This window comes from Protopterus annectens, chromosome 7.part0 (assembly GCF_019279795.1).
Source record: "Protopterus annectens isolate FY-2018-M chromosome 7.part0, PAN1.0, whole genome shotgun sequence".
Classification (NCBI taxonomy): domain Eukaryota; kingdom Metazoa; phylum Chordata; order Ceratodontiformes; family Protopteridae; genus Protopterus; species Protopterus annectens.
In genome coordinates, this window is record NC_056739.1 from 1583947995 (window position 1) to 1583975128 (window position 27134).

Genomic DNA, 27134 nt, shown 5'->3' on the forward strand with positions numbered 1-27134 from the left:
AGAGGAAGAAGACTAACAGCACTAAAGGTAGTGAATAAATGTGAGACTATAAAGCATCAGTCACATTTATGAAATATGGCTTTCCACAAAAAGTATCAGAGAAAGATCAGACTTTTGTTGACGTTTTTGAACTTGTGGAAGGATTGAAAGGCATGCACCTCACTTCATGTCATTAATGCTCAGAAAGACACTAACAGGAAAAAAAAAAGAAAAAGTGTAAGTAAAATTTTTGTTCTTGGCATATTGTGTAAAACATTTCACAATATAAATTTCACGTTATATAGTAAAGCAGTTTCACTGATTGTTGTATATGATAATGATGCTAAACTAAACATACTTTTTCCTTTGTAAGTTTTAAAAATGTAGGCATTACAAGATAAAATGAAAAAAAAGCTGGGCAAAAGCACATTTAAGTTAACAGGCTGTAATCTCAGGTTGCTGGGGTGGGGGATGGGGTATAAAGGTCCACTGATTATAATATACATGTAGTTGAGATGTTTTCTTTTACTTCTGCATAAGTGAATGGATTAATGCCCTTGGCTTAATTTAATATCAAGCTTGTTGTGTAAGCAACTGGGCTTTAAAACATTAGACCACTGTGAATATAATGAACAGTTTTCCTTTGGCAAGTAAATGCTCAGTGTGAGCTGAGAAGTCTGCAGCTGAGGGCAGCTGTATATACTGTTCTCATGTTTTCACTAAAACTAAAACAAGTTGAGTACAGATGAAGGCAATAAATTTTGAGACGTCTGGACAATGTTTGCTGACAGAAATGTAACCTTAAAAGGTACAAGGGCAAGCAGCTTAGTAAAAAAAATAATTTTGAAATTTTTATTAATGAAAAAGAGAGAGCAGTTTTTCTGGTACCTAAATATTTCAGTGCATTTATTAGAACACTGTATTATTTAGTTTTATTTAAAGGCAGCCAATGCACGTTTTCCTTAAGGATTAAAGTTAATGTTTTCTGAAAGCATACAAGTTTTTTCACATTTGGGAGGGGAATAAAGATAAGACAAGAACAGACAGCAATTAGTTTAGGTAGGAGCACAGGCTGTTGCATGTGACTTAGCTTGGGTAACCTTAATTCTAGGTTATGTAGTACTTGTGGACTCAGCTGTCGACTAGGGACAGACATTCCCGTCAAGAGGGTTAAACTTCATTATTTGAAGATGTACATAGCTTTGTGTGTTTTGTTTTAGTTAGTAGGTTATGGGGGTGTTCTGGAGGGTGTTTTTTTTTCTTTGTTTGAAAGTTTTAATTACAACCAAAAGTCTTGTAAAATGTGACATAAGTTCTAATAGAGATGACAAGAAAAAAATGTAAAAAGGATCTATCTGCCAAACAATAGTGAGTGCATGTAACACAAAAGTTGGAACTAGACATTTAAAAAGCTGCCATATATAACTGCTTATCATAATGGCTGCACTGTACATATTACTTTGGAGTGCGAATGGCCTCACAGTTATAGACAAAAAGGTAAGAGTATTGAATTATATTAAGAAGTGCAGAGTGCAAAGAGCAATGCTACAGGAAACATATTTGGAAAGAAGTGAGCACGTGAATTTGATAGAAAAAGGATTTTAGGTTGGATATTTAGCAGAATATCATGTTCAAAAAAAGAAAGCACTTATACTATCTGTTAGAGGAGCTCCAATAGTGACAGATGAGGAAAAAAAAGATAATAATAGTAGACTTATGGTAGTACGGGGCTACTGGCAAGTGAGGAGGATTACGCTGGCATATATTTATATTCCACCTAAAACTGTTATTATGGAGCTTAAAAACTTTTTGGTACAAATAATCAGCTCTCAGCAGGAGATACTACTTCTAGGTGGGGACTGGAACTTGATTTCCAACACTGAGTATGTATCAGAGGACCTAGAAGGAAAAATATAACAAGAATGTAGATTTTTGAAGAAATATATAAATATATTTGATTAGAAAGAACTGAATACAGTCATTAGAACTCAGAGAGAATTTACTTATCATTCCCTAAGGTACAATGAAGCTGCGGTGGTGCAGCTGTAGCACTGTCGCCTCACAGCAAGAGGTTCTCCTGTTCGATTCTCGGCTGGAGCGCCTTCTGTGTGGAGTCTGCATGTCCTCCCCATGGTCGAGTGGCATTCGAAAGACATGCATGAATGGGTGTGCCTTCGTTGAAGGTTGGGCATCGGGCTGGCACCTCGGCACCATAAAAATCGACTGCCAATCATTAGTGGACCAGAGTTCCACTGTGGCGACCACTAACCAGGAAAATCTGAAAGAAAAACAACTTTCCTTAAGGTACAATAATTGGGGTATACTAGATAGATGTTTTATTTCATAGGAACATGTGCATTTAATTGAAAACGTCAACACACATTCAACATTGATTGCTGAAATAATATTAAAGGGTGTACAGCTTGTTGAATGAGATCTGGGTGGGAAAAGCATTAATTTTATTTTTTGGCATTTAGGATTAACTGATCAGCCTTTAGCCATAATTCTATGGAAGTGAAGCAGTCTTAAGTCATTTGCTGAAGTAGTGAAAGGGTTGAGGCTGAGCACATGATGGTGGCATCATCATCATATTGTACTAAGGTGGCAGGTTTGCTGGCTTTATGCATGTTGTTTGTGAAAAATATTGAAAAGTACTGGGCCTAGAATTGACCCTTGTGGTACACCAATGGAAACAGGGGAAGGGGGGTAGATCTCAACTGTATTTTATGGCCTGTTGTAGAGATAGCTACAGAACCAAGTCATAGCTGAATGAAACAGCGATAGAGAAGATAGTTCATTGATTAGGAGTTGGAGGGATAATATATCAAATGCTTCTGACATACTCAGGAACAAGGAGAATATTAGGTTACCTTTCTATTGGTATTTATGGTTTCTAAGAAACTAAGCAGAGCTGCTGTTGTGTGGTCAAAAGCCACGTTGTGTAGGCGAGAGTAGTTTGTTGTTTATGAGATGGGTTATGAGTTGAAGTGTATGCATCTTTCTAAGATTTTGGACAGAAGGGAGAGAATTGTAATAGGGTGGCAGTTTAAGAGGTCTGTGGCTGATCCACCTTTCTGAGGTGGTATAATATGTGATTCTTTTCCAGATAGTGGGTACATAGTTTTCTATAATTGATCTATTTATGAATATTGAGATGGGCTATGCCAGGACATCGGCAGATAACTTAAGGTACATGGGTGGGAGTTTGTCAGTAGCTGGTGCAGTGGTTTTCAGTTCTTGAAGGAAATTTTTGATAGTTGAGGTAGGCGTTTGATGGAAAGAAAAGGAAGGGGTACTGTGATTATTGCTGGCAGAGACAGCGAGATAGATAGGAGGGTGGTTTCTAGTAGAGAGAGAGAGGACAGACTGAATGAAGTGTGTGTTGAATTGGGTGGCTATGGGGTATGTGTCATCATCTGTGGTAAGAGATGGGGCTGGTGGTTTGACTGAGGTATAGTAAAGCTTTTAAAGTTGTCCAGAATTATTTGGGAATGTGGTAATGTTTGCAGTGAAGTGGCTGAAAGAATGCAATTTTGTCTAGTTTGACATGTTTACATAAATTTCAAAGTTGTCTAAAAATGTGCAGTTTTATTGTGTTCTGTCTTTATACCATGTCTTCTAGGCATTGCCTCTATTTAGCATGAGCTGTTTGGTTTCTTTGTTGACCCCTACAGCAGGGTTACAAGGTTCATAAATTCATAGATTAGTACTAGACTAACTGCCCTTGTGGGTCATTTTAAGCCTAGCCAATTACCTCATGTGAGAATCAAACCCTGCACTTTGTGTCTATTAAGGTAAACATATTAACCATTATGTCAACCTCCCTTCTGTTTTTTTTTTTTTTGTTCTTATGGGAGCTATCTCATTTAGTATATTAAGGAACATTTTATTGAAATGAGTAATAGAATCTTCTAGTGGTAGAAGGGTTTTTAGAGTACTCAAGTTATATTGAGAACATACCTCTCAACTGTACAAATTTTCGCAGAATGTCCAGATTTTTGGGCAGTTTTTCACAAAACTGTGGTTTTCTAAGAAATTAGTGGCAAGTCATTGAAGACTGAAGTTAGAAAATAATGACAGACTTTTGAGTTTCAGACTCTATACCCTTCAGAAAATTCATGCTAATACAAAACCTGTTGATCTCTCAACTTTCTAAGTTTGTAAAATCAATATTTAAAAAGTGTCCCTATTTTGGGGCCTTTGTCCCACTTTTATTAAAGGCTTTGTCCAGATTTCTTGCTCTAAGAGATTGAGAGGTATGATTGGGAGACGTAGTTTATAAAGGTGTCTTTGTTAAAATAGGAGAGTTTATGTACTTGTTTTAATACTGTATATTTGCGGGTGTGATTATTTTGTCTTGTAATAAATGTGGGAGATGGTCACCGATCTGGGAGACACCAAAGATGCTTATGTTCGAGGGTGAGTTGGTAAGGTTCCAGTCCAGTAGTAACTGCCTGTTGCTATGTTTGTCGATTCTAGTCGGTGAGGTGATTACTTGAGTGAAACTGAACAGGTTAACAGAGAGGGTTGGTGAGTCAATGTTTACAAGTAAATAGTCTATATTCACAACCCCAAGTATAATAGTTTATTTACATTAGTGGAAAATCATTGAAAGAGGTCTTAGAGAGTGTTGTAGCCTGGGTGGATATATAAGGCAGCAATGCAAATAGTTTTGTGCTTGTTCTAGTGTAGGAGGGTAACAGATATTTCTGTGCTGGGATAACTGGGGTGAATCAGTGAGTATCTGGTGAAGTTTAGTGCGTTTTTAAAAAGTATTGCAAACCCTCCATCTTTTGTGTGTACTCCATCATTTCCTATTATACTGTATCCTGGGGAAGGATTTCATCATCTTTAGTGATTGGTTTTAACCAAGTTTCAGTGAAAATTAGAATGTTTGGGTTGTGTGCTACAATGCATGCATGGAGATCTGGAATTTTGCTGTAGATGCTTCTGAGGTTTATGTGTATTAATAGTAGATTGTGGTTAGAATTAGTGGGTTCTGTCTTGGTAATGGTGGGATATGATGGGTTAAATATGGTTTTGCTGGCTTTAAGGGATGGTCCAGGGTTTGGATGGATGTCTCCACAGTGTGGGAGAGTGAAAGTATGGTGAGAGAAGTTGTACCATTTTTTTATATATATAATCTAAGGCCTGATATTGCTATAGGAGTCTGGTTGTTTTCTTTGATATAGCTGTAACTAAAGAGGGCCTGACTTCCTAATGTGTAGAGACTGTGTGCAATTTTGTAGCTGGTTGGTGGGTGGGTGTTTGTTGACTAGGAGTATAGAGTTTAGGAAAAGAGTGATGTGGGGAAGGGGAGGGCAGTAGGATGTGGTAATGGTGAGTATGTTTAGCATAATTTTGAGAGTAGACTGGAGGAGTAGCATAGTATACATAAGTTTGGGGAAGATAGTGTTAACTGGGTGGAAGTTTTGTTGGAGAAGATTGGTAGTAGTGAGTTAGGTGGGCCTGTGATATGAGTTTGCAAGTTGAGGAGTTAGGCTAGTCAGATACCTCATTGAATTTAGCTGGTTTTGTTGTAGTGTGTGGTGAATAGAATGATATAAATTTAGATGAAGTGAGGGTGGGAACAGGGAGTAGTGTAGGGGAGCACAGTGAGTCCCAGCACATAGAGGATGAACAGAGCAGGATGAGAAGGTGGTACAGCTGCCGTGGATAAAAAAAATAAATATTTGTAAGCCTGAAAGTTATATATGAATGGGCAATAACATTGTACTGAATTATTGAGATGAAAGAAGAGATTTAAGTGAATTATGAGTACGCAAACTACAAAGATATGTGAGATAGGCAGCAGACTTAGGTAGTTAAAATGAGGTATCTTCCTGTACCTTTGCTTGCCTCGAAAACTCTTCAGATAACTGTGGCTATCTGCAGGGTCACTCTAGGAGCCAGGTGCAACTCATAAGAGAGCAAGCCAGATTTTCTTTCATTTCAAAGTACGGTTCACAAAAAAAAATATGGCTTACTACTTCATGGTATATTATAGAAAAGAAACAAAGTATTCCTAACATATCAAATGGTATACCAGCACATGTCAATATATACATGCATGTCCATAACCCAGAAAAGTCTGTGGAGGGCATTAATTGTAATTTAAAGACAAATTATCAGCTGCAGAGTTCAGTAGTTGACTGCATCAATACATAAAAAGAAATAATGTGTTAAATAAGACTACAAAGACAACAAAAGTGACAAACCATCTCAAATACAGCATGACAAAGGCTGTATGTTATATCTTAACAAGATGCTGACAATATGGGAAATGACACAAGAGAGTTATGGGTACTGGTATCTGAACATTATTTATGACACTCTGCTTCCTACAGTAAATTACTCCAGCAAGAAAGTATTTCTAGGTGTTTCAAACAATAATGATTTACAGTTCTAAAAGTAAAAGAGTGGGGGTATAAATGCAATCACATGTAATTCAGTTGTTTTTGGCTGACCTTACAGCAATAATTGTTTTCACACTGAAATGATGCAAGAGTTAAAAAAAAACAGCATCAAATATAATCCTTGTACCAAACCGATTTCACATACTAAAATGAAATTTAAAAAAAAAAAATCAGCACAGATCAGAAAATCGGTGCATCTATATGAATGTACTGTGCAAAAAACTTGCAGTAAAAATATATATTAAAAGGTCTGGAAATCTTGAAGAAAAGTTTAGCAAGTATTCCCCGATAGTAACACTTATATAACTTTAAAACATCAGGTACTGAACTGGATACATGTTCTTTAATGGAATATGTGTATTGCCAAATGCTTTCTTCTGCCAGCTTTGGCTACTCTACATCTTCGGTTGATGTTTACGCAACTCCCTTTTACAAACATACAGAGCAACAATAAGGGCTGCCATTGCTTCAATCAATATGTGTGCATCTCTCACACTATTACTCCAAAGACTGGATTAACAATGACACTATGTTAGCAGCAGAAAGCAGGAAAGCTGAGAGAAAGATGATACCACTAGTAAAACTTCCTTCATGTATTATGTTTTAAAACTTATAACCAAAATGCAGTACACCAAAACCACAACATGGTGCTGTATATTATGGACTCTCATCAATTCTTAAATGAATAAAAGAATTCAATTTTGCCTTGCCGTTCTTCATATACTAAATGCACGACGACAGCCAACAAGTCACCACACACTTCTGTGAAAAGTAAAGTTTTGTTACAGGATAGTTAGTGTTGTTTAAACAAATTTATTTAGCCTGAGTTTAATATAAAACTAGAAGAACTTGATGCTTTTATTTTGTAATCAGTCATGTAATCTAAGCATATACCAGTCATTGTGCCATGTACAAATATCATCTCAAAGCTCATTTAGTTTAGATTTTAGTTGGCCTGAGTTTAATATAAAACTAGAAGAACTTGATGCTTTTATTTTGTAATCAGTCATGTAATCTAAGCATATACCAGTCATTGTGCCATGTACAAATATCATCTCAAAGCTCATTTAGTTTAGATTTTAGCTACACCTTTCAGATCAGATAAATATGAAATAAGGAGTACTGCCTCTACTGACATTATATTTCTAACATTACAGCATAAGGAAGTTATTTTATACACAGCTCAAAATGATTTGTCTGGTACTGATTTTTAAGTATTATTTGTGGCTCAAAATGTGTCTATGTGAAAGCCTGATTTCCTTTTTGCCTGCTTATACATTTGGTATCTGTTGCTCCCAACATATTAATAATTTGTTCAATTATTCCACGCAAAAATGCTCCGGTTATGTAACTAGTAAGCAGATGAAAGGGTAATTACCACAAGCAGCTGGTAAAATGATTTAGCACTATAAATAATATGTATAATGGATAGGATATTTTTTTCAGATTTTCAGGAACAATACATATATATGCATGAATGTGTATGTGTGTGTGTATATTTTTTCATTTTTAATAAAAACTGATTTTTTTAAGCAGAATGTTTATCATCACTGGATTGATTTTAGTCAGAATGAGACAGAAAGAGTAGAACCATTCAATAGGAAAAAAGGTACTGTCAATGTTTACACATGTAAGAGACCCTGTGTACCTCAGTGTCATCTGTTAAATTCAGACATTTTGGGCAACCCTCTGTGGAAAACAAATTGCACTGTAGAAAACTCATATTAAAAAAAGTTATAATTACCTTGTCCAAGACCATCATTCATGTTGCTTCCTTCACCGATGTAGATGTTGTCAGAAGAAAGGGACCCTTTGAGTGAGCAAGGCTGCTGTGTCTGCACTGCATCTGTTACAGCAGGTAAGTTTGCCGGCGTGGCTAATGTAGATTCTGTAGTTGGTAAGGTTTCAGAATGAGGGGCAGTCTTACATCCGGAATCATTGGGCTTCAGCTGTGATTCTGTAGAACGATTTTATGGTAACATCATCATTAAAAATTGCATTAGCAATACTTAGCTCTCATAAATGTATACATTTTTGAAGTTTAGTAAACTCATAACTGAAGACAAAGCCAGAAAGTGCAAGAGTTTTCTGAGTCCTAATCCCAATTCACAAGTTCAGTGCAATACCAATCCTGGAAGATGAAATTAAAAATCTATCAGAAAAATTTGAATTTGATGTTTTAGCTCTTTTACAGATATGGCGCTATCACTTTATAACAGGGTCTGTATCAGACCCTTATAACAAGTGTGCTATTCTAAGTTTTTTTTTTAAATAATCTCCTTCCATGGTTGCAAACTCCTGTCTATACAGCTAGTATCAGATGACTCCCAATCAGTTGATTCAGACAATCTGCAAATTACAGTAAAGAAGAAAACAGACATACTAGCTCAACTGGTGAAACTGCCCTGTTTCATTGCAATTTTCAACTAGTCCGGTGCCACTGGGTAGTGAGACCACAATCAAAAAGAATAGAACTGGTATATAATAACAAGACACAAATTATGGCCATGCAGAATTTATGTTTTACAAAAACATATCCCTATCTAGTATGTCCTGTTTTCCTTAGGTGGTCTGTCTTTAGCTGTCATGTTTCTCCTTGCACTACACTCATGTGGCCCACTTTGATCTTAGGCTATACATTACAGCAACACAATTCTACTTTAATCTTTACCACCTTTACTAGAAATGCATTATGCTTATTCCCAGCACTACTGCTTGTATTTTATTTCAGTATTTACCATAATATGGAAATCAATGCCTCAAAATTCCTCAGAACTCTACACTCCCAATTCTGTAGCACAGCTTACTTTTATGAATGTACCATTTGAAAAGCTCTTCTTTGCTTTACTTATTTGAAATGGATGAAAGTCATACCACTTCTTATACAAACAGGTATATCAGCTTCTTTCTACAGTGTGTAATATAAGGGTGTCATACTGTACAAGTTAATTTAAATACATCTTATGCCCATATTATAGGGAGAATGATGACGCCTGGTGGTTAATTAAGATTAGCATTTTGTATGTGAAAACCCCATTACTACTCATTCAATTCATTTGTATTAGTATGTTCTGCAACACTAGAAAGTGGTACTTCATATTAAAAATACGAGGACCCAAGAAAATTACCACTGCATTTGTTCGCTTTCACTACTGACCAAGATACTGGATATAGTCAAACTAGCGATATCTCGTAAAAATATTTACCAGTTTCTCAGGCACAACATGGTTTTTAAATCAGGACTAGCAAAGGCAAAGCCATGATTTGGTTTGTTTATATCACTTATATGCTATTGGATCATGGGAAACTCCAACAGCAACATTCTTCGATTTAGCAAAAACTCCGGTTGTACTGCTAATGCTGTCATTCTTCACACAATACTCCACGAATGCAAGTCTGATGATGGACAGTTACCACTCACACAAACCAGATTATACTTAGAGGTTCATAGTTTCACAGGTTCTTACTAAGCTTAGAGGCAAGGAAGCAACTGAAAAGCTTGCCTATGTCACCAAGTACTGATAGAAGTCCAACAACATCCAATGGATGTTATGATTGCTGGATTTGCAAATGGTGCTAGTTATTCTTTGCTTGCTGCTGAAAACTGAAGTATCACATGGCTTAGTTTTAGCTCATTTGTTGCTCAAAGGCTATAAATGATCTTTTACTAGCATATACTAGTTCCTGGTTGATACTATACTTAGCAAATGCCATTTTATTGTTGGGTGGTAGGAATACAGATACAAGATCTAGGTTATGGCATGGTTTCAATTTAATACAAGATCATAGTCTAGACTGCCTTTGACAAATATTTAAGTGGTTAAAATCATATGGTTTATTTTTATTTATATGTTTAATATGCACAGAAATGGCAATAATGCAAAGGATGGTGCAATCACAAACCATATGATAGTATTATTCAGTTCATATTCATATTTAACAATCCATGCTCACTTCCAAGTATGTCACATCTTCTGTATAATTCACTTCCACAAAAATATGTGGTACAATACCATTTCAAAATGATGGCACCATCCTTATACATTTCTAAGGCTTACTGGTGTGTTTTAAATTTTCTCTGAGTCTCACTTTCATGGTGTGGTGGTCGTCTACTACTTTGAATATAATTTGTAACTAAACTGCTCAAAACAGTAGTGTTTGCTATTAAGAGCCAATGTTTTGATGCACTGTTTCAAGTAGCTTGTATCAGTTTCTAGTTACTTACTCAAATGTGCTCATCTGTTGGTAAATGACAGACACATTTTACCCTATCAGTTGACATGTGAGGTCATCATCTTTGATGGGTTCTTGACAGTGTGGGTTTATCTTTTCTACAAATCAATTTTCCGCAAATTTCAGGAAGTTCAGACTCCCTCCAATATGTGTTCTGTTTCTGATGCATGATATAATGTCATACATAAATGCACTCATCTATACAGCCCACCAGATCAGTCTCGAGCCAATAGCACACCTTCCAGTATATCAAGAAACAATAAAGATTTGCATCAATAGTCTTAACATAATTTTCAAGTACACACTTGCCTTACCTGATGGAAAGTCCAACAGTGAAAGCTGGATGGATAGGATCCTCTCAGATCAAGGGATTCAGTGAAAACGTGTCTTTTACATCTAATATCAAGAACCCTTTCGGACAGCTCCCTAGTTAATCTGAATTTCAAGCAATAAACATCAAGGTGAATGGACTAGGAACACTGTACAAAAGTTGAGCTCAAACTCAGAATTCTGAAATACTGATTTGCCAAACACCACTTGACTCATGAGTGGCAGTTGAATTTAGTGAAATGGTGCACACCAAAACCTAAGAGGCTATGATGAAAATACCTACAGGGTATGTAGATATTTTTGAATGATACAGTGGTGGCAGCTACTACCCTGTTAGAGCATGATTTGACTACAGCATTCACTGAGTATTAGGTTGCCTAAAAGCAAAAGATAATGCAGTTGGCAATTCATCTGGAAAGTTTCTACTGGACAAATGCTGTATTTCTCAAAGCAGAGTCAGAAAACAGCTATTCTGTTTTCCTAACCTCATTCACCCATTTCTAGCAACACCTGAGCTGACAATGGACAAGCGGCAGTGAGAATTCCATTTTCCATCCCACACAGAAAACACTGGGACGTGAATGTACTGGTTCACATACTACTCAGAAACCACATCTGGAAGAAAGATACTATTTATTAAAAGAGATGCATGATCCTTCTAAAACACCAGATATGGTTTGACACACAAGGGCCTTTACATCCAAGATCTTACATGCAGATACGAGTATGAACAGAAACAGAAAGACAGTCTTCAGTGCTGCTGAACTAGCAGGCTCAGTTAGTCGGTGGGCATGTCTATTACTCCTGAAGTTTAGGTTCTTCAAAGGAGTATAGACAGACAGCACTCCTTTAAGGACCAGCCTGACTAGCCAGTGATAGACTACAGTCTTGCTTTAAACAAGTTTATGATGCAGAGATAATTGATATATGCACCTTGCATGAAATCATAGCCTTCTTGGCTATCAATAAGCTGTAAAAATGAATTTTGGACCTTGGTCTCATAACTTTGCAATGAAGTAAAGAATAAGTAGGAATGCACAAATGTCAACAAAATTATCTTATGCCATGGAAAATACAGCCATTATTACTTCCCCTTGTTCTTCAGCAATGAGTAGAACAGGGAGAGGAATGCTGTCTGTAGTGGCACACTTTTAGGAGATTCAGTCCAAGCATGGGCACCGAATTTGCCACTCCAGAAAGTGTCTGAACAGCAGCACCAAGAGCCCACCAAGTCATTCACTTTTACACAAATGTAAACTTCTGAAAGACTGACAGGTGAACATCACCAGAGAATATGAGCTTGTTTACAAACTGCACTATATACTGGTTGCCTAACTGAATGTGGAGAGGTCGTGGAAGCAGCTTTGTTTTCATGGCCTTCAGTGTCAGGAAGATCTTCCTTTAACTAAATAATGTAGAACTTCTAATCTGGGGCTAAACTGTTTACATTGTGTGGGAAGCCAAGCTAGCTCCCCACACTGTGCTAATGGTTCAGACCCAGAAAGTGCCGGAAACCAGGCTTTGCAGTCACTGGCACTTCACAGTACAATACTCAAAACCTCACTGTGTACAAACTAAACTATGAAGATCCTGAGGCCCAACAAGCCCAGAAGATGTAGCAGAGTTCAGCCTGGAACTGTGTTACACCCTCATCAAGTTGATCAATGCCATGGCCTTTTTGGGCACTCTCAAAGGACAGGAATAAAGAGCACTATAGACTATCAAAGCTCTACATCTGTAAAGGCTGAATATGAGCCTGAAATGACCTCTTCCAGTTTATGATAACCCACCATGTCCAGGGACTGCAGCCATTAGATCATCAACTTCATGAATATTGTCAGGGAATCCCTGGATGATTTAACAGGAGCTAGATCTACAGGTAAAGAAACACACAAGAATTCTTCACCTGAAAGGCTTCAACCACAATGGGCAACATTTTAGAGAAGACTCTGAGTGCTAAAGAAAACCTATGTGACATCATTCTGAAAGTGATGGTCACCAACAGTGAACTTGGAGAATTTCCTTTGTGGACCCCAAACAATGATGTGCTAAACCATCCAAGTAATCACCACAGAAACAAATGCATAAGCTCCTGCACAGCAAGTATCTGGGAAACAGATGCACAAAATATGCTGGCTGAAGTCAGTCAGGTCTAACTGTACAAAAACTGTCCATTTTCTTAGGGCACATGAGATGTGGAAGTAAAATTCCACCAACATTCTGAAAATCTGACAGCTTCTATGGTCCTTTTCTAAAATGGAGTCTGGGCTTATGCTAACAGCACTACTGAAACAGGCTGGTCTGCCAATGGAGCTCTGTCTGGGGAAGGACATGTGAACTCCAAGATTTTCCTACACTCATTCAATTTTTGTGATGATGCTTAAAGCTGAAGCACCCTCAGATGATCAATGCACCACAGGCAGTTCCCAGCTGGAGTCAGGGTTGCTGTTGGATTATCCTCTTCAAAAACACGGAAGTGACAATGCTTTTTAGCTGCTTCCTTGGGTGGCAAGGGGGCTTCTTCACTTGGATTTTTCAGGCTTGAAAAGGAAAAAAAGAGGCAGGGGATGAGGGGAAGATCAGTAGACCTCCACAACGGTGATGGCCTACTTCTTTAAAGCACTACTGACCCAGTTTTGAACAGACTTTCCAAACTGAACTTTCCCTTTGAAGTGGACATCTGAGATACTGTTCATGAGCTCTTCCTTAAGACAGGACAGTTTCATTCATGACATTTTGGACAGGCACACAGCTAAGCCTGCAGCTTTGCAAAAAGCATCTTGACTACCAAGTTGTAATGGGCTAAGTGGTACAACATCATGGAAGCAGATGAAGATTCTTGACAAGATCATTCTAAAGCTCAGCTGCTTTAGCAGCATCCATGCATGATGCATCTGGAATTTTAATAGGTGAAAAAAATAGCCAAACCCCTCCAAATCATATCTCAGAAGAGTACACACACCCATTACACCTGTCCTCAGCTTTAAACTCTATGACCTCAGAGGTTCCTTACAAAAAAAATACAATGCATAACAAACTTGTCTTATGCAATGTGCCTTAAAGCCCTTTCTGCTCTACTCAGTCTCCTGTAGATTGCTGAGGGGTGATCTATGCCTGTCATTCAAGGCATCCACAAGCCTCACACTTATGAGTCTCTTACATATTTGTAAGTCAAAGAGTATCAGAAATACAAGGTCTAGGGACCTGAATTTTGTCTGTGACTTAAACAGACCATGCTGGAAAGATAGATATGTATCTCGGAGACTGCCCCTCCTATGGAGCAACCTTCCCATCCATGTGAAACTGAGTTAATCTATTATCCCATTTAAGCACTACCTATACCTAGACAAGTGGATGGGGAATATGAAATTTACATTGGGCCTAGCACCCATGTCCCTTATGGATAGAGGTAACTTATAAATGCATGGCCCTCACATGTCCTATGTTGATACAGGACATCATTATTCTTTTGGAAAAACTTGGCTAGGCTTAGAAAGGCCCCCGTGGGCCATTAGCCTAGTAACAGATAACAGTCGATGCATCTATCAATCTATGCATCTATGTCAAATGGTAGGGTGGCAAACTGCTTTGATATCTGCAACACATGTAGGTCAGAAGACACCATAAGTTCATCTACCTTTTTGGAATAGAAAGGGCAAAGCCAGAGTTTCTCTAAATTACGAGAGCAGTGTCCCTAACATCCTTCACAGGTAAAAATGACTTGGATCTATTCAGGCTTTTTCATTAAATATACAACCAAATGCTTTTCAGGAGCTGCAGCATATTGCTGTTCCTTATGACACAAAGAACCACTCCAAATGAGGAGCTACAAGGATGGAGGACAAAGGAAAGATAGACTCTGTCTTGACATATCTTTGTGACAGTGCCTATGGATCTTCTGACCCCTCACAGGAGTCTGAGTGGGAATGAATATCACTTCCCTTTCTAAAAGTGGACATAAGTTCCTGCATGGTTTTGTTAAAGGATGAGCATACACCTGATACATACTGGGTGTCAGGTGACTATGCCTAAGCAAAGAAGAAACTGTCCCAAGGATCCCAAAACCAGTAACCAAAAAATACAAAAGAAAATCCAGCAAGAAGAGCTCAGCAACCTAAAACAATGTCAGCACGAAACTCCAGTGTAAAAGAATAGCAATTTATTAAATGCACAACAGGGATTTAAACGTTTTTTAATTCCCTATTGTGCTGTCGATAAATTACTATACTACTATACTATACTGACACAATATGGCATTTTTCCCCCTTCTCCTGCATATACTGCTGGTGCATACACAAATGAATGCTCTCTTTCAAAAGCTTCTGACCCAGCTAAGTTAAGCAAAATTAATGCCCTTGTACGTGCATCTTTGTCCGAAAAAACTGCTTGTATGAAAATATCATATTCCTGCTCAAATACTCTCCAATTCATATTATGATCAATCACAAGTGGACGTGGTCTGCAAAGTGCCACTACCATATTGACACACAGCAGTGAAGGTGCTTGAAATTATGTACGAACATACACATACAAATACATAAGCCAGTACTTTATGCCAGTACTTGTAATTATGCCCAATAGCACAACAAACTCCTTGAAATAAATGCACTTTGCCAAATAAATCTCCGTAGCACAAGAACACTTCAAAATCACTGTGCTTTGTGAAAGCACTTCTTATCATAGGTTCATAGGTTCATAGGTTCATACTAGGCTATCTGCCCAAAACTATGCCTATCATTTTTCTGTGCCTCTGTCAAGCAGTGACACTGAAGTAATCCCTATCTCCCATCCATTGGTCAAGATTCCTCTTGAACAAGGTTTGTTCCACAGCATGTGATGAATCTGTGTCAAGGTTTAAGTCTTGTGGTTCTGAGGGATCTAGATTTTTTGAGGTGAATATTCATTCAATCTGGGTTTGACATGGCCTTATATTATGTCACAGCAGGTCACCTCTGAGCTTTTGAGACCCTTTATCCTTTTGGTGAGCCTTTCAAGCTGCAGCAGGTGTCTGGTCAGATACATTAATCATAGGTCTAATGAGTGATGAGTACAAGGTTTTCCTAACTACTTTAGCAACATGAGTGTCGGCTACTGTCAACTTGGGTCCCCAGATCCCTGATGACTTTTCTGTGCTCAGTGGATTGCCACCTATATGGTAGCTAGTGACCTTGTTTTATCCGTTTCTGTGAGGCCCTTCTGGAGGATATCTGTGTCAGATGTGATAACCAGTGCAAGAAATACTTCAAAATGACTGTACTTTGTGAATAAACTGCACACAGTGGAAAAAGCTCAGAGTAAGAAACACTTCAAGATGAAAGCACTTTGCAAATAAACTGTACACAGCACAAAACCTTTCAAAATGGCTGTACTTTGCGAAATAACAGTACAGTGTAAGAAACACTCTGAAATGGTGGCACTCTGCGAATAAATGTACACAGCACAATAAACTTTTTGAAATGACTACACTTTGCACACAGCAAACTTTGAAATAATTGTACTGTAATAAAGCACACCAGTGGCGGCTGGTGACTTCAAATCAAAGGGGGGCTGCAGGAGACAGCTGAATGGGTGGGGTCAATAGGAAGGGGAGGAGCTATGCTCAAAACAACAAAAACTGTACCTTTAATTAAATACGCTGCCCTGGGTGCCAAACTGTCATTATGAGAGTCCAATCAAGACAAAATGAAGTGTAGAAAAAAAAATATTTCAATGATTTGGCTGCATGACAGCTTACTTAATATCTAGATGGAAACAAAAAGGTTGTGAGGCATGAAAAAATAAATTACTTTTTAAATACATTACTGGAATGACAGTCAAAATCAAGTATAAGAAAAACAAGCAGCACTCAACTCAAACCACTTCTCCTTGCACTGCATTTCTAATTATAATTTCTATTCAACTTTATTAAAATACCAAGTAACATGCTGAAAGTAGCAATCTCTGTGATACCCCCACTTGTAAAAATGTTTCTTATCCAAAAAAGACCTGCTGCCTGACAACTATCTACTTGTTTCATGGGGAAAACATGATCAAAGTAAAAAACGAAAAGCAAACAAGAAACCAGCTCAAGATACATTGCTTAAAGGATTACTGTACAGGTAATGGACCACACATGATAGAATGGCATTCTGTTTGTTTACAGGTAAAGCCTGCAAAGATGACTGCAAGTCTCCAACAAATGTAATGAGCTTCTTAAAATAATGTAATCCTGTCCTTTATTACAAATACTGTCATATGCATTTCAATACCCAAGGCTTATACATTATCTAGTTATGTAAGTATTCTCTGCATGGCTGGCAACAACAGAAAGGCTTTCAATGTTGGCAATTATTTAACAGTATGCTTATTAAAGCTTACAATCTCAGACAAGCTTACCTGATGGTCATTAAAGCATTGCTAAATAAACACAGAGCAACAGGCACTTTGAGTAATAATAAGCATAAATCAGCAGTATAAAAATATGACAGAAACCAGAACATTTTGCAAAATCAAGGACAGAGCAAAAGTAGCACTTCTCTGCACATTTATACTGCATAACTGCTCCTTGCCTTGCTTGGACAATCCAGAGTCACTACATGGGGGAGTGGGGTGCAACAAATATGTCACAATTTGAAATGTCTCTGGCTAACTGTGATGGCCCTGACACATTTGTCATACCTCTCAACCTCAGAACAAGAAATATGGACAGAGCCATACATAGAAGTGGGACAAAGGCCCAAAAATAAGGACATTTTTTAAATATTGCTCTTATAAACTTAGAAAGATAATAGAATGAACTTTCTGAAAGGTATGAAATCTGAAACTCAAACATCTGTCATTTTCTAACTTCAATCTTTAATGAAAATCTGTATATTCTGCAAAAATCTCTACACAGACAAACACTTTACATGTTCTTTTTAGAGAGAAGAATGATAAACTGCATATAGAGGCAAAGAGCCTGTGTGTGTGATCACCTTTGTAAACATGAAAATGCTGAAACTGTCACAGCCTGAGCAGTTTCCTGTGATTTGATTACAGGGTGTCATATTATCTTATAATTTTATCTCTTTCTCTTGCATAAAATATGCTAATCAGAGCTTTTATCAAAGTTAAACACTTTCATACTGAAGCATTTATTCATCTAATAAAGTATCTGACCTTGATTTTTCTGCACTGCAACAAGCTTGCGTGGTGTAAAAGTAGCATTTAGCCAACTGTCCACTACAAATTAGCTCATCTATTAACACTTGTGCAATTGCACTGTGCACACATTGTAAAAACATGTTTTTAAAGATTTTATCAAGCTGCTTTTGAAGGAAATAGTTTACACATTGATACTAGTGATATATAAGAAACAGAAAAAAAAAAGATCTTTCACAGTCATTTATACATTATTGATCTACCAGTGATATACAAGAAACAGAAAAAAAAATCTTTCACAATTTATTCACCAATTACTCCATTCATTATACACGATTAAAATTAAACCACATGTGACGTTCTAAAATGCATTTAGATTCCAAACCGCATAGGCTGCTGGGCATCACACTGATGCCTTCATTCTTTAATCCAGACTATAGTGCTGGAGTGGATTTCTTATTTTATTTAGAGAAAGAGAAACAAAACTTTTTTTTTAAACCCGGAACTCTAAGTGCTCATGCTCGCACTCGCAGATGAGTCAGTCGGAGTAAAGCAGCCGGCTAAGAAAGACAGTAAATTAAATACAATAAGCAAATTATTTAAAAAAAAGTTATTTTTTCTTGCTGGGGGGGGGGGGGTTGCAGTCCGATGGCATGAGCCGCCCCTGAAACACACACACTGAGATACTTCGAACAACTCTAGTCATGCTTTGAATGGCTTCGGTGAATGCAAAATAGTAGCTTGCGCCCAAACAGTCTTTTACTAAAAAAAATGGTCACCTTGCTCTTTAAGCTTATTTTGCCCTTTTATTGTACTCGTTATGCCCTTTTAACCTCTTATCATGCTCATTATACTTTTCTTGTGCCATTTTACTCTAAACATGCTCATTATACAAACCAAAGGTAATTCTGAGCCCCATATAAATATTTCTGCAAGTTTTATTAAATATCATAGTTTTGAACATTTCATTTAATTAATAATGCATTTTGTGCCTTTTGTTTGATTAATAATACGTTTTGTGCTACTCGTTTGACTAATAATGCCTTTTGTGCTTTACAAATACTGTTTCATTGTCTTTGCAAAATAAATCATTTCTGCAGTTTTTTGTTCCCTTAAGTTCATTTCTGGCTTTTTTTGTTTGTCTGAGCTCTGTTTTACTCTACCAGCTCAATCTGCCTTCACCTTCAACTCTGCACCTCATGACTTGAAGAAGTTACTCTCTTCATTCCGATTCTGACACCATGTCATTTTGTATGGTCAGGATAAAACAGACGAACATTCGTGGGTTCAGTTCAACAAGCTTTATTACACACAAACACATCAGGAATGAGGCTTTGTAGCAAACTTAAATAAACTTATAAAACGGACAGACTACCACACTCGTACATTTTAACACTTTGGCTGTTCTCTCGAAATGGCACTGCTGCCTGCACATGCTCACTGTTTATATGCACGTGCATACATTTGGAAGTGCTTCTTAAAGGTACATACACACACCCTGATCTACAGTAACCAGCACAGAAGGCTGTTCAGGCTTTTTTGTCTTTCGGCTTTTCCCAGTTAGGGGTCGCCACAGTGGAACTCCAGTCCGCTAATGATTGGCAGTAGATTTTCACGAACACCGAAGGCACGCCCATTTACGCATGTCTTTCAAATGCCCACCCAACCATGGGGAGGACATGCAAACTCCACACAGAAGGCACTCCCCACAATCCAGCCAAGAATTGAACAGGAGAACCTCTTGCTGTGAGGCAACAATGCTACCGCTGCACCAGACTGATGTTCGATAATGGCATTCAGACAGGTGGTAAACAACTTCTGAGTATCTGTGTCTGTATGGTACCTATACATTCAGGAGGCTTTGGTATACTGGCTTGATGTTGGCCCTTCTTGGCAGGAGATCTCTTAGGTGAAGAATACTGCAACAGTGATGTGGAAGGTCATCATGCATCTTCTCCATATTCAGAACTTTCTTGCAGTGTTTGTATATGCAGAAATCTCTCAGTATTGCAAACTTTTTGCTGTTTTGTTAGTCACAGCCTGTGATGCTCTGGAAGATAAGTGCCATGTTGGGTATTCTTTCTTCAGTTTCTACATTTTGTGGAAATTTTCTCTTATGTCTAGCTCATAAAAAGGTGCAACTATGGGAGCTAGATTCCTTACTGTAACTACCACTCTAGTTGTCTCATTTAGAGGCTTAATATGATATAAAATCTTTGTCACCTAAGAACCTTTGACAATTATTTATCAAACAGCAAGTAGCATCTCTTGGTGAATGCTGTTATGTCATCTGCAACTTCTGCTTTGGCACCCGACCCTTCTACCAAAAATGAAGCACAAGGACAAGATGCCAAAAGAAGCGGATGACCCAGACAGGACCCCTGCTTTTTTTCAGGGTAGCAGATGGTGGATCCCACTGAGATGGTTCTGCAGTCATCTGGCTATCTGTCAGCTTCACCTAATACTGCCCCTTTTGGAGGTTATGACCAGAAGAAAAATGCACATTCATGACCACCAACCATCCTTCAGTCTTCTCCCCTATCAGCCTTTTGACTCCCTTTGAACAAAGAGTTATTATTTCTGAGGGTGTAGGGGGTGTACAACAGATACTTGTATGGAAAGATATTCAGAGTTGTGGAGTGCCTCAGGCAGACAATGGATGGCAAAGGCAACAGAAATCTTGTTTATTAGATTTCTCAGGATGATTGGTTTAACATTGTTTAGGCTTTGTTAAAAGCTATCCAGGTCTTACAGTTTATGGCAAACTACTTTGCTTCTTCTTCAAAAAGGAATAATGAAACTTCTTTAGAGGAGAAAGATATTTTGAATACAGAGATTTGGATTACGTCTCTCAAATTCCTATGACTTCAAAAATGCAAGTCAAATGTGGAAGATACTCTTACTTGTGACTCCACAACTGAAGAAATGTCCTTCGATGAAACAATTTCCAAAATGAAGGAATTTTTCAGGTGGGGGAGGAGGGAGATTTCTGATACCAAAGAGGGATACTTTTTTCCCATTCACTTAGATATTCATAAACCGGTTGTCACCCTCCTTAACTTACAGTCTTAGTAGATGCCTTGTTTCAATTTCTCAACCTCTTGCTCCCAAAAAGGCCTGACCGATTCTACAGGATTCAGGACTCTCTCAGATTTCTATATAAAAAACCTTGTTGTTGACCCTGCAGTTATTTTTCTTGAATTAGAGAATGTAGCTAAATTGGCACCTACTCCTAACTATCTTCTTAATGATGGTGACAGTATATATCTAGACAAATATGGTAAAAAAAAAAAAGTTTATACTACCGGTACTCTGTCTTCTGCATTATAACCACCACCAACCCCCCCCCCCCTTTTTTCCCATTTTTTACATGGATTCAGGGTACTGTGTCAACTATCGCCACATGTCTTGATTCAGTGCTACTTTCCTGCCTTCATCAAGAGTTATGCCCGACTGTCATAGGTCTTATCTCATGTAATGCATCTCTCTCTCTCTCTTTGCAGGATGTCTGTTTCTTCTTGCCTAACCTGTCTCTCTCAAATCTTCTTCACAGTATTAAATTCTGCTTTCCTGCATGTGTGCCCAAAACACCATAATCTGAGATGATTGCCTTGATCATGGACTGAAATTCTGTGCACCAATTGTGGACTCAAAGTTGTGACAGTCAGCACCACTGTTATTAGGTACAAAATCTTACCCCCCCTTTGCAGACTACTTACGATTGCTAAATAGCCACTCAACACAATTTTTTTTTTTTTTACAGGCAGTCTACATTCCCTATCATCAGAACACTGTGGTAGACTAAGCAGATCCAGGACAGACCCCTTTGAGTGGAGTTTAACCAACTGTCATCCTTCAACTCATATGTCAGTTTTTTGGAGTCCCTTAGATAAACTTGTTTGCATCAATATAAAACAAGCAACTGCAGATATTTTGTTCTAGGATTCCTTGCAAATAAATAATGGAAATGAAAGTCTTCCCAGTAACCTGGAAGGGGAAGTTTCTATATGCCTTTCCACCCTTTCCTCTGATTCTCAAAGCATTTCTAAAGATAAAAAGGGGCAGTATGACGACATTGGTGTTGACCATTTTTGTCCAAGACAGCACTGCTTCTCTCTTCTGAAGGAATTGGCCAATGGTCATTTCCTTACTTAGGACACGGAGTCTCTAATACATCCCAATCAACAGACCCTGAAAGCCCACAGTATGCATGATAGGATTTTAATTCCTTTCAGCCACTAGATCTCTCAGGGCCAATTACAAATGTTTAGAGAGGCTTGAAAAGTTAACACTAGAAAGACTTGTTTATCCAAGGTAAAAAGGTTTTCCATCTGGCATAAGAATCTATAATATGACCTTAATTTAGCAGATATAGTGCTTCATTAAATTTGTAAACTACTGAAATCTAGCTTATCTTACACTTCCATCAAAGTACATCTTTAAGCCATTGCAGCTTGTTTGCCTCCGGATCCACCTTTATCAAAATCTAAATGAGGTCAAACTGTTCCTCAAGAGGGTTTCACATATTACTCTTCCAAGAAAAAGAGTGGTTCCTATTTGGAACTTCAACCACATATTATAGACACTATCCCTTACTCTTTTTGAGTCAGTTGCTAATTGTCAGACCTCACTCTGATGGATCTTGGGCATATCTGCAAAACAAACAGCACCATTCTAAAGACTTAAACCTGTGTTATAAATAGGACCTGCTGGCAGGTATGTATCCCAGAGACTACCCTTCCTCTAGAACAGGCTCCTCATCCACGTGAAGCAGAGTTCCTCCTTAACCCAATTCAAGTGCAACTTGGACAACTGGATGGGGGATAGAAAATTCATCCCTGTGTTGGCACCTATGCCTCTAATGGACACAAGGCAGTCTGTAAATGGTTCATCTCCCAGGCCCCTGCTTGTAAATGTTTTTCCACCCAAGCCCCTGTTTACACTTATCAAGGGTACCAGAACTGTGTCAGAGATTTGGGATGCATGGCTAGGCTTACAAAGGCCCTTGTGCTCATTAGCCTAGCAAACACCTATGAACCAATACAATATTTGGCCTGAAAAGTGGCTTTGCTAGTGGCTTTAACATTAGCTAGATTAGTTTTCAAGTTACTAGCCCTTTGTGAATTCCTCCAAATTTGTTTTTTTCCAAAAGGATAGAGTAGTTCTTTGAACCAGTCATTCATGCCAAACGTTATTTTTAAATTTTTCCTTAATCAGTCTCTCCAGTTTCATTCCTTCCTTTTTTTAAACCCTAGAACAGGGTAGAAAGAATTCTTCATTCCTTAGATGCTTAGAGACAGATCAGATTTTACCTGGAAAAAAACAGATCTGAGAAAATCCGTTTGCTTCTTTCATATGAAAGTAAATGCCCTTGCCAGTGTCTAAACAAGTCATTTATAAATTATTTGCAATGCAATTCACTTCTGCTATTCAAATTATTGTAAACAGTTAACAGGAGATCTTAAGGTAGACTCTAATGGAGCAGTAGCTACTTCCATGGCTTTCATGCAAGGTGTGTATTCTAAAACTATCTTTGAAGCAGCCACTCGGTTTCCTGTCCACACCTTCACTAAGCATTACAAACTAAATGTTCTGTCAAGAGCAAGAAATGGATTTGCTAAAGCTGTCCTTCATGGTCTTGCTAAACTTGTAGGGAGTTAGTTCCCCTTCCTTCACTCACTCCACCTAACCTCTCAGAGTCTCACCAGATGTAAGGAATACTACAACTGTGAGCTAATGAAGAACATACGATAACTGTGTAGGTAAACTTACCATAATGGTAGATGTTCAAATAGATCATTATTGCAGTATATCTAGCCTCAGTGTGGGGTACCCTCTTCTGTTTTGTCTTGGCTGGGGTTGTGGTTTTCTGAAGATTTTCCTTCCTCCTACCTAAAACTTCTTATACTGCCCAATCATCCTGCTTTAACTTTTTTATATCCAGGTACTCTCACATTACTTTAAGAAGTAAATTTTTTGCTTATACTTTGAAGAAGGGCAATAAAGCTCTGAAGATGGTGTGGATTCATGGTGGTATAAGAGGAGCATGCCAGTGAGAGTAGGGCAGATATAAACCTCACTGGGAAGGGTCCTGAGTTTTGACAGGCTGGCTGTCTGCTTAGGACAGATGTAGGCCTCAAAGGAGAAGGGTCCTGTGCTTTGACAGGCTGGATGTGTGCCTAAGGCAGATGTTGGCCTCACAGGGGAAGGTTCCTGAGCTTTGATAGGCTGGTTGTGAGTGTAGAGCAGATGTATGCCTCACAAGGAAAGGGTGCTGAGCTTTGACAGGCTGATTGTGAGCCTAGGGCAGATTATATGCCTCACAGGGAAAGGGTCATGAGCTTTAACAGGCTGGCTGGACCGATAAGGCTTTGAGGGGGGAGTCCCAGATGTAAGGAATACTGCAACAGTGACCTGCTGAAGGTAGCAGGACCATTCGCCCCCGGACGGTTCGACCCCAATGCATTTCTATACAATTTCATGTATAAATTTATATGTATTGTATATGTGATTTTTTAGTGGACAGTTCGACCCCAAATATATTATTTTAAGTACTTTATCATTAAGTTAATTAATCAATTATTCAATAATAACACTGTTATTTTTTCATTGTAAATATACTACTACTATTATACAATATACTGTAAATACATTTTTTATTAATATTTTTATTTTATTTAATTACTACATTGGTTAGTATAAATATAACATTTAAATCTTTAACATATAATAACTAGTGTTATGTTTTAGCATACTATGACTACTGCTACTTTATAACATACTTTATGACATATGTTTTCCATCAATTAAATATAATTTTTTTAATTTTATATTATGTAAAAAAACACACCTTCCTTACTAGAGGCTTCAGTCCACCAGGAAAACTGCAATTAAATGTAAAACACTTGTAGTCCAAAAAATGGCAGGTAGTTCCAGTGTAAAAAACTCTTCTTTATTCAACCACAGACGTATAAGCACTTTCACAGATAAGTTCTGCGTCTTCAGATACCTTATGGGTACCCTGTCATTTAACCCATGCCCAGAATCTGCTTTCAGTCTTATAATCCATTTTGCCTCAAGCTGTTCTGTCCTGTTCCTAATGTCCCCCATTCTGATGTTGTCATATATTTTACCTATAACTAAAAAAGTTAAATTGTGTGTGTCATTCACTCTAATATGTTTAGATAATGCACTAACATCACTTTTTTTCTGTATCTGGTACACATGTTCCTTGATACGATCTCTAAGGGTATCTGACAGGATACCCATAAGACCAAAACTTAAAGCAAGACCATTGAATAAATGAAATGTTAAGTCATTTTATGACATGCTTACTTACATTAATTATTAGAAATTTTTAACAGTACATGTTTATATTTGAGCACATTTATTTATATGTGCATTTTTTATATATGTATTCTTTATCCATTTTTTTATGTGTTTGTTATGCATTATACTTTTTAAAATCATGTTTACACAGTGAAGGATTGAATGTTTTTACTTAATGTAGGATGTTTCTTTAAGATGATTGTGACTTAATTAGTTGGTTCAAGGTATATAAATTACACAGCAGACAGTTTCATTCATTTGTGTCTGAAGAAGCAGAAGTTATCTGTGAAAGCGCTTATACGTCTGTAGTTGAATAAAGAACATTTTTTTTACACTGGAACTACCTGCTATTTTTTTGGACTACAAGTGTTTTACATTTAATTGCAGTTTTCCTGGTGGACTGAAGTTTCTAGTAAGGAAGGTGTGTTTTTTTTTTTTTACTTTTTTATTAGATAAATAATACTGGAGGTTAATAATACACCATCTGTGCCAAGCTTGTAAAGAGTTAAATGATTGTTTAACTCTGTTGTATTAGCTCATGAGTGGTAATGATCCATCATTTAAATAGCTACCCAATACTGGTGGTTAACAATTAACTTCTGTTATAATTTTTAACTGGCTTGCTGCTACAGACAGCTTTGATGCAGAGACTACTGACTTGTCTCCAAAGCATAATTTTGTGTATGCTGCAAGTGACATTTTACAGAATTGTAGTACATTTTTCCAATAGCTATGTTTTCTCAGCCAGTTACTATAGTTGAGTATTAAGTGCCTTTAATAGTTTGCTTCACTTTATGCACTATTTACTTTACTTTTATGAATATGTAGACTAGCTATTTCCACACATTGCTGCAGATAGTCTATTTTTTGTGCTACTGATTTGTTTGAGTCTGTCTATGTCTAGTGCTTCATCCTCCTTGCACCACCTTACTAATGCATGCTAACCCTAACCCTGCCTCTGCCCTATACTAACCCTACACCTTACCTTAGAAAAAAAAATTCCAAAACACTACTACTACTACTCAAGACAGCTTAGACATGCACCACACACAAAACACAAAATCTATCCCCTTACCTAACCCTAACACTTGCGTGCACACACACACACACACACTCTCTTAGCACCCTAATGCTGACACTTCTGATATATCCAAAGTTTTAGCATTATCAAACCCACCTTTCTTCATTTGCTGTCTCCACAACTTGGCCAACAGTGCACTCAATAAAGCGAGCATGTGTTGAAAACTGCATACATGAAACACTTGACAAAATGGATGATTGATCAGCCAAGATGAATTCATATATGCATACAAACGTAAATATGAAAAACTAGCATGCACTTCTTTACCACTGTACTCAAACTGAAGGAAAATTAAGTGAATGAAAAAATATTGTCTTCAGAATGTAGTCTAAACAAAGAAATGCACAGTCCATGATGGATGTTACTTTCTGTTTATTGCTTCTTGTTTAAAGTATTTATTGAAATTGTCTTAAGAGAATTGTTATCTCTATGATGAGCCTCTCACTGAGAGAGAAACAAATACTTGCTGAGTTTACAAATCCCATGTATCCAGCTGCCCATTATCAGTTGTACACATTACTCAAAGAAAAAAAACACATTCCTTGCCAACCTGAAAATCCTAACCCCAGGTGCCTGTCATTACTACACAGCCTTAATAGGCATTAATTAAATATGATGTAGGATATGATACCACCATCCAAGAAATT

General features: G+C 37.6%; 1 protein-coding gene across 9 annotated transcripts in view; it reads right to left on the reverse strand.

The window, feature by feature from the left end:
• Positions 1 to 27134, reverse strand: part of WNK2 (WNK lysine deficient protein kinase 2) — a 2812908-nt gene that overhangs the window by 513895 nt on the left and 2271879 nt on the right. For all 9 annotated transcript variants that reach the window (XM_044078134.1, XM_044078133.1, XM_044078139.1 and 6 more), the window contains one exon: positions 8140 to 8352. In XM_044078134.1, the coding sequence (XP_043934069.1) occupies positions 8140 to 8352 (213 nt within the window). The remainder of the gene's footprint in view (positions 1 to 8139; positions 8353 to 27134) is intronic.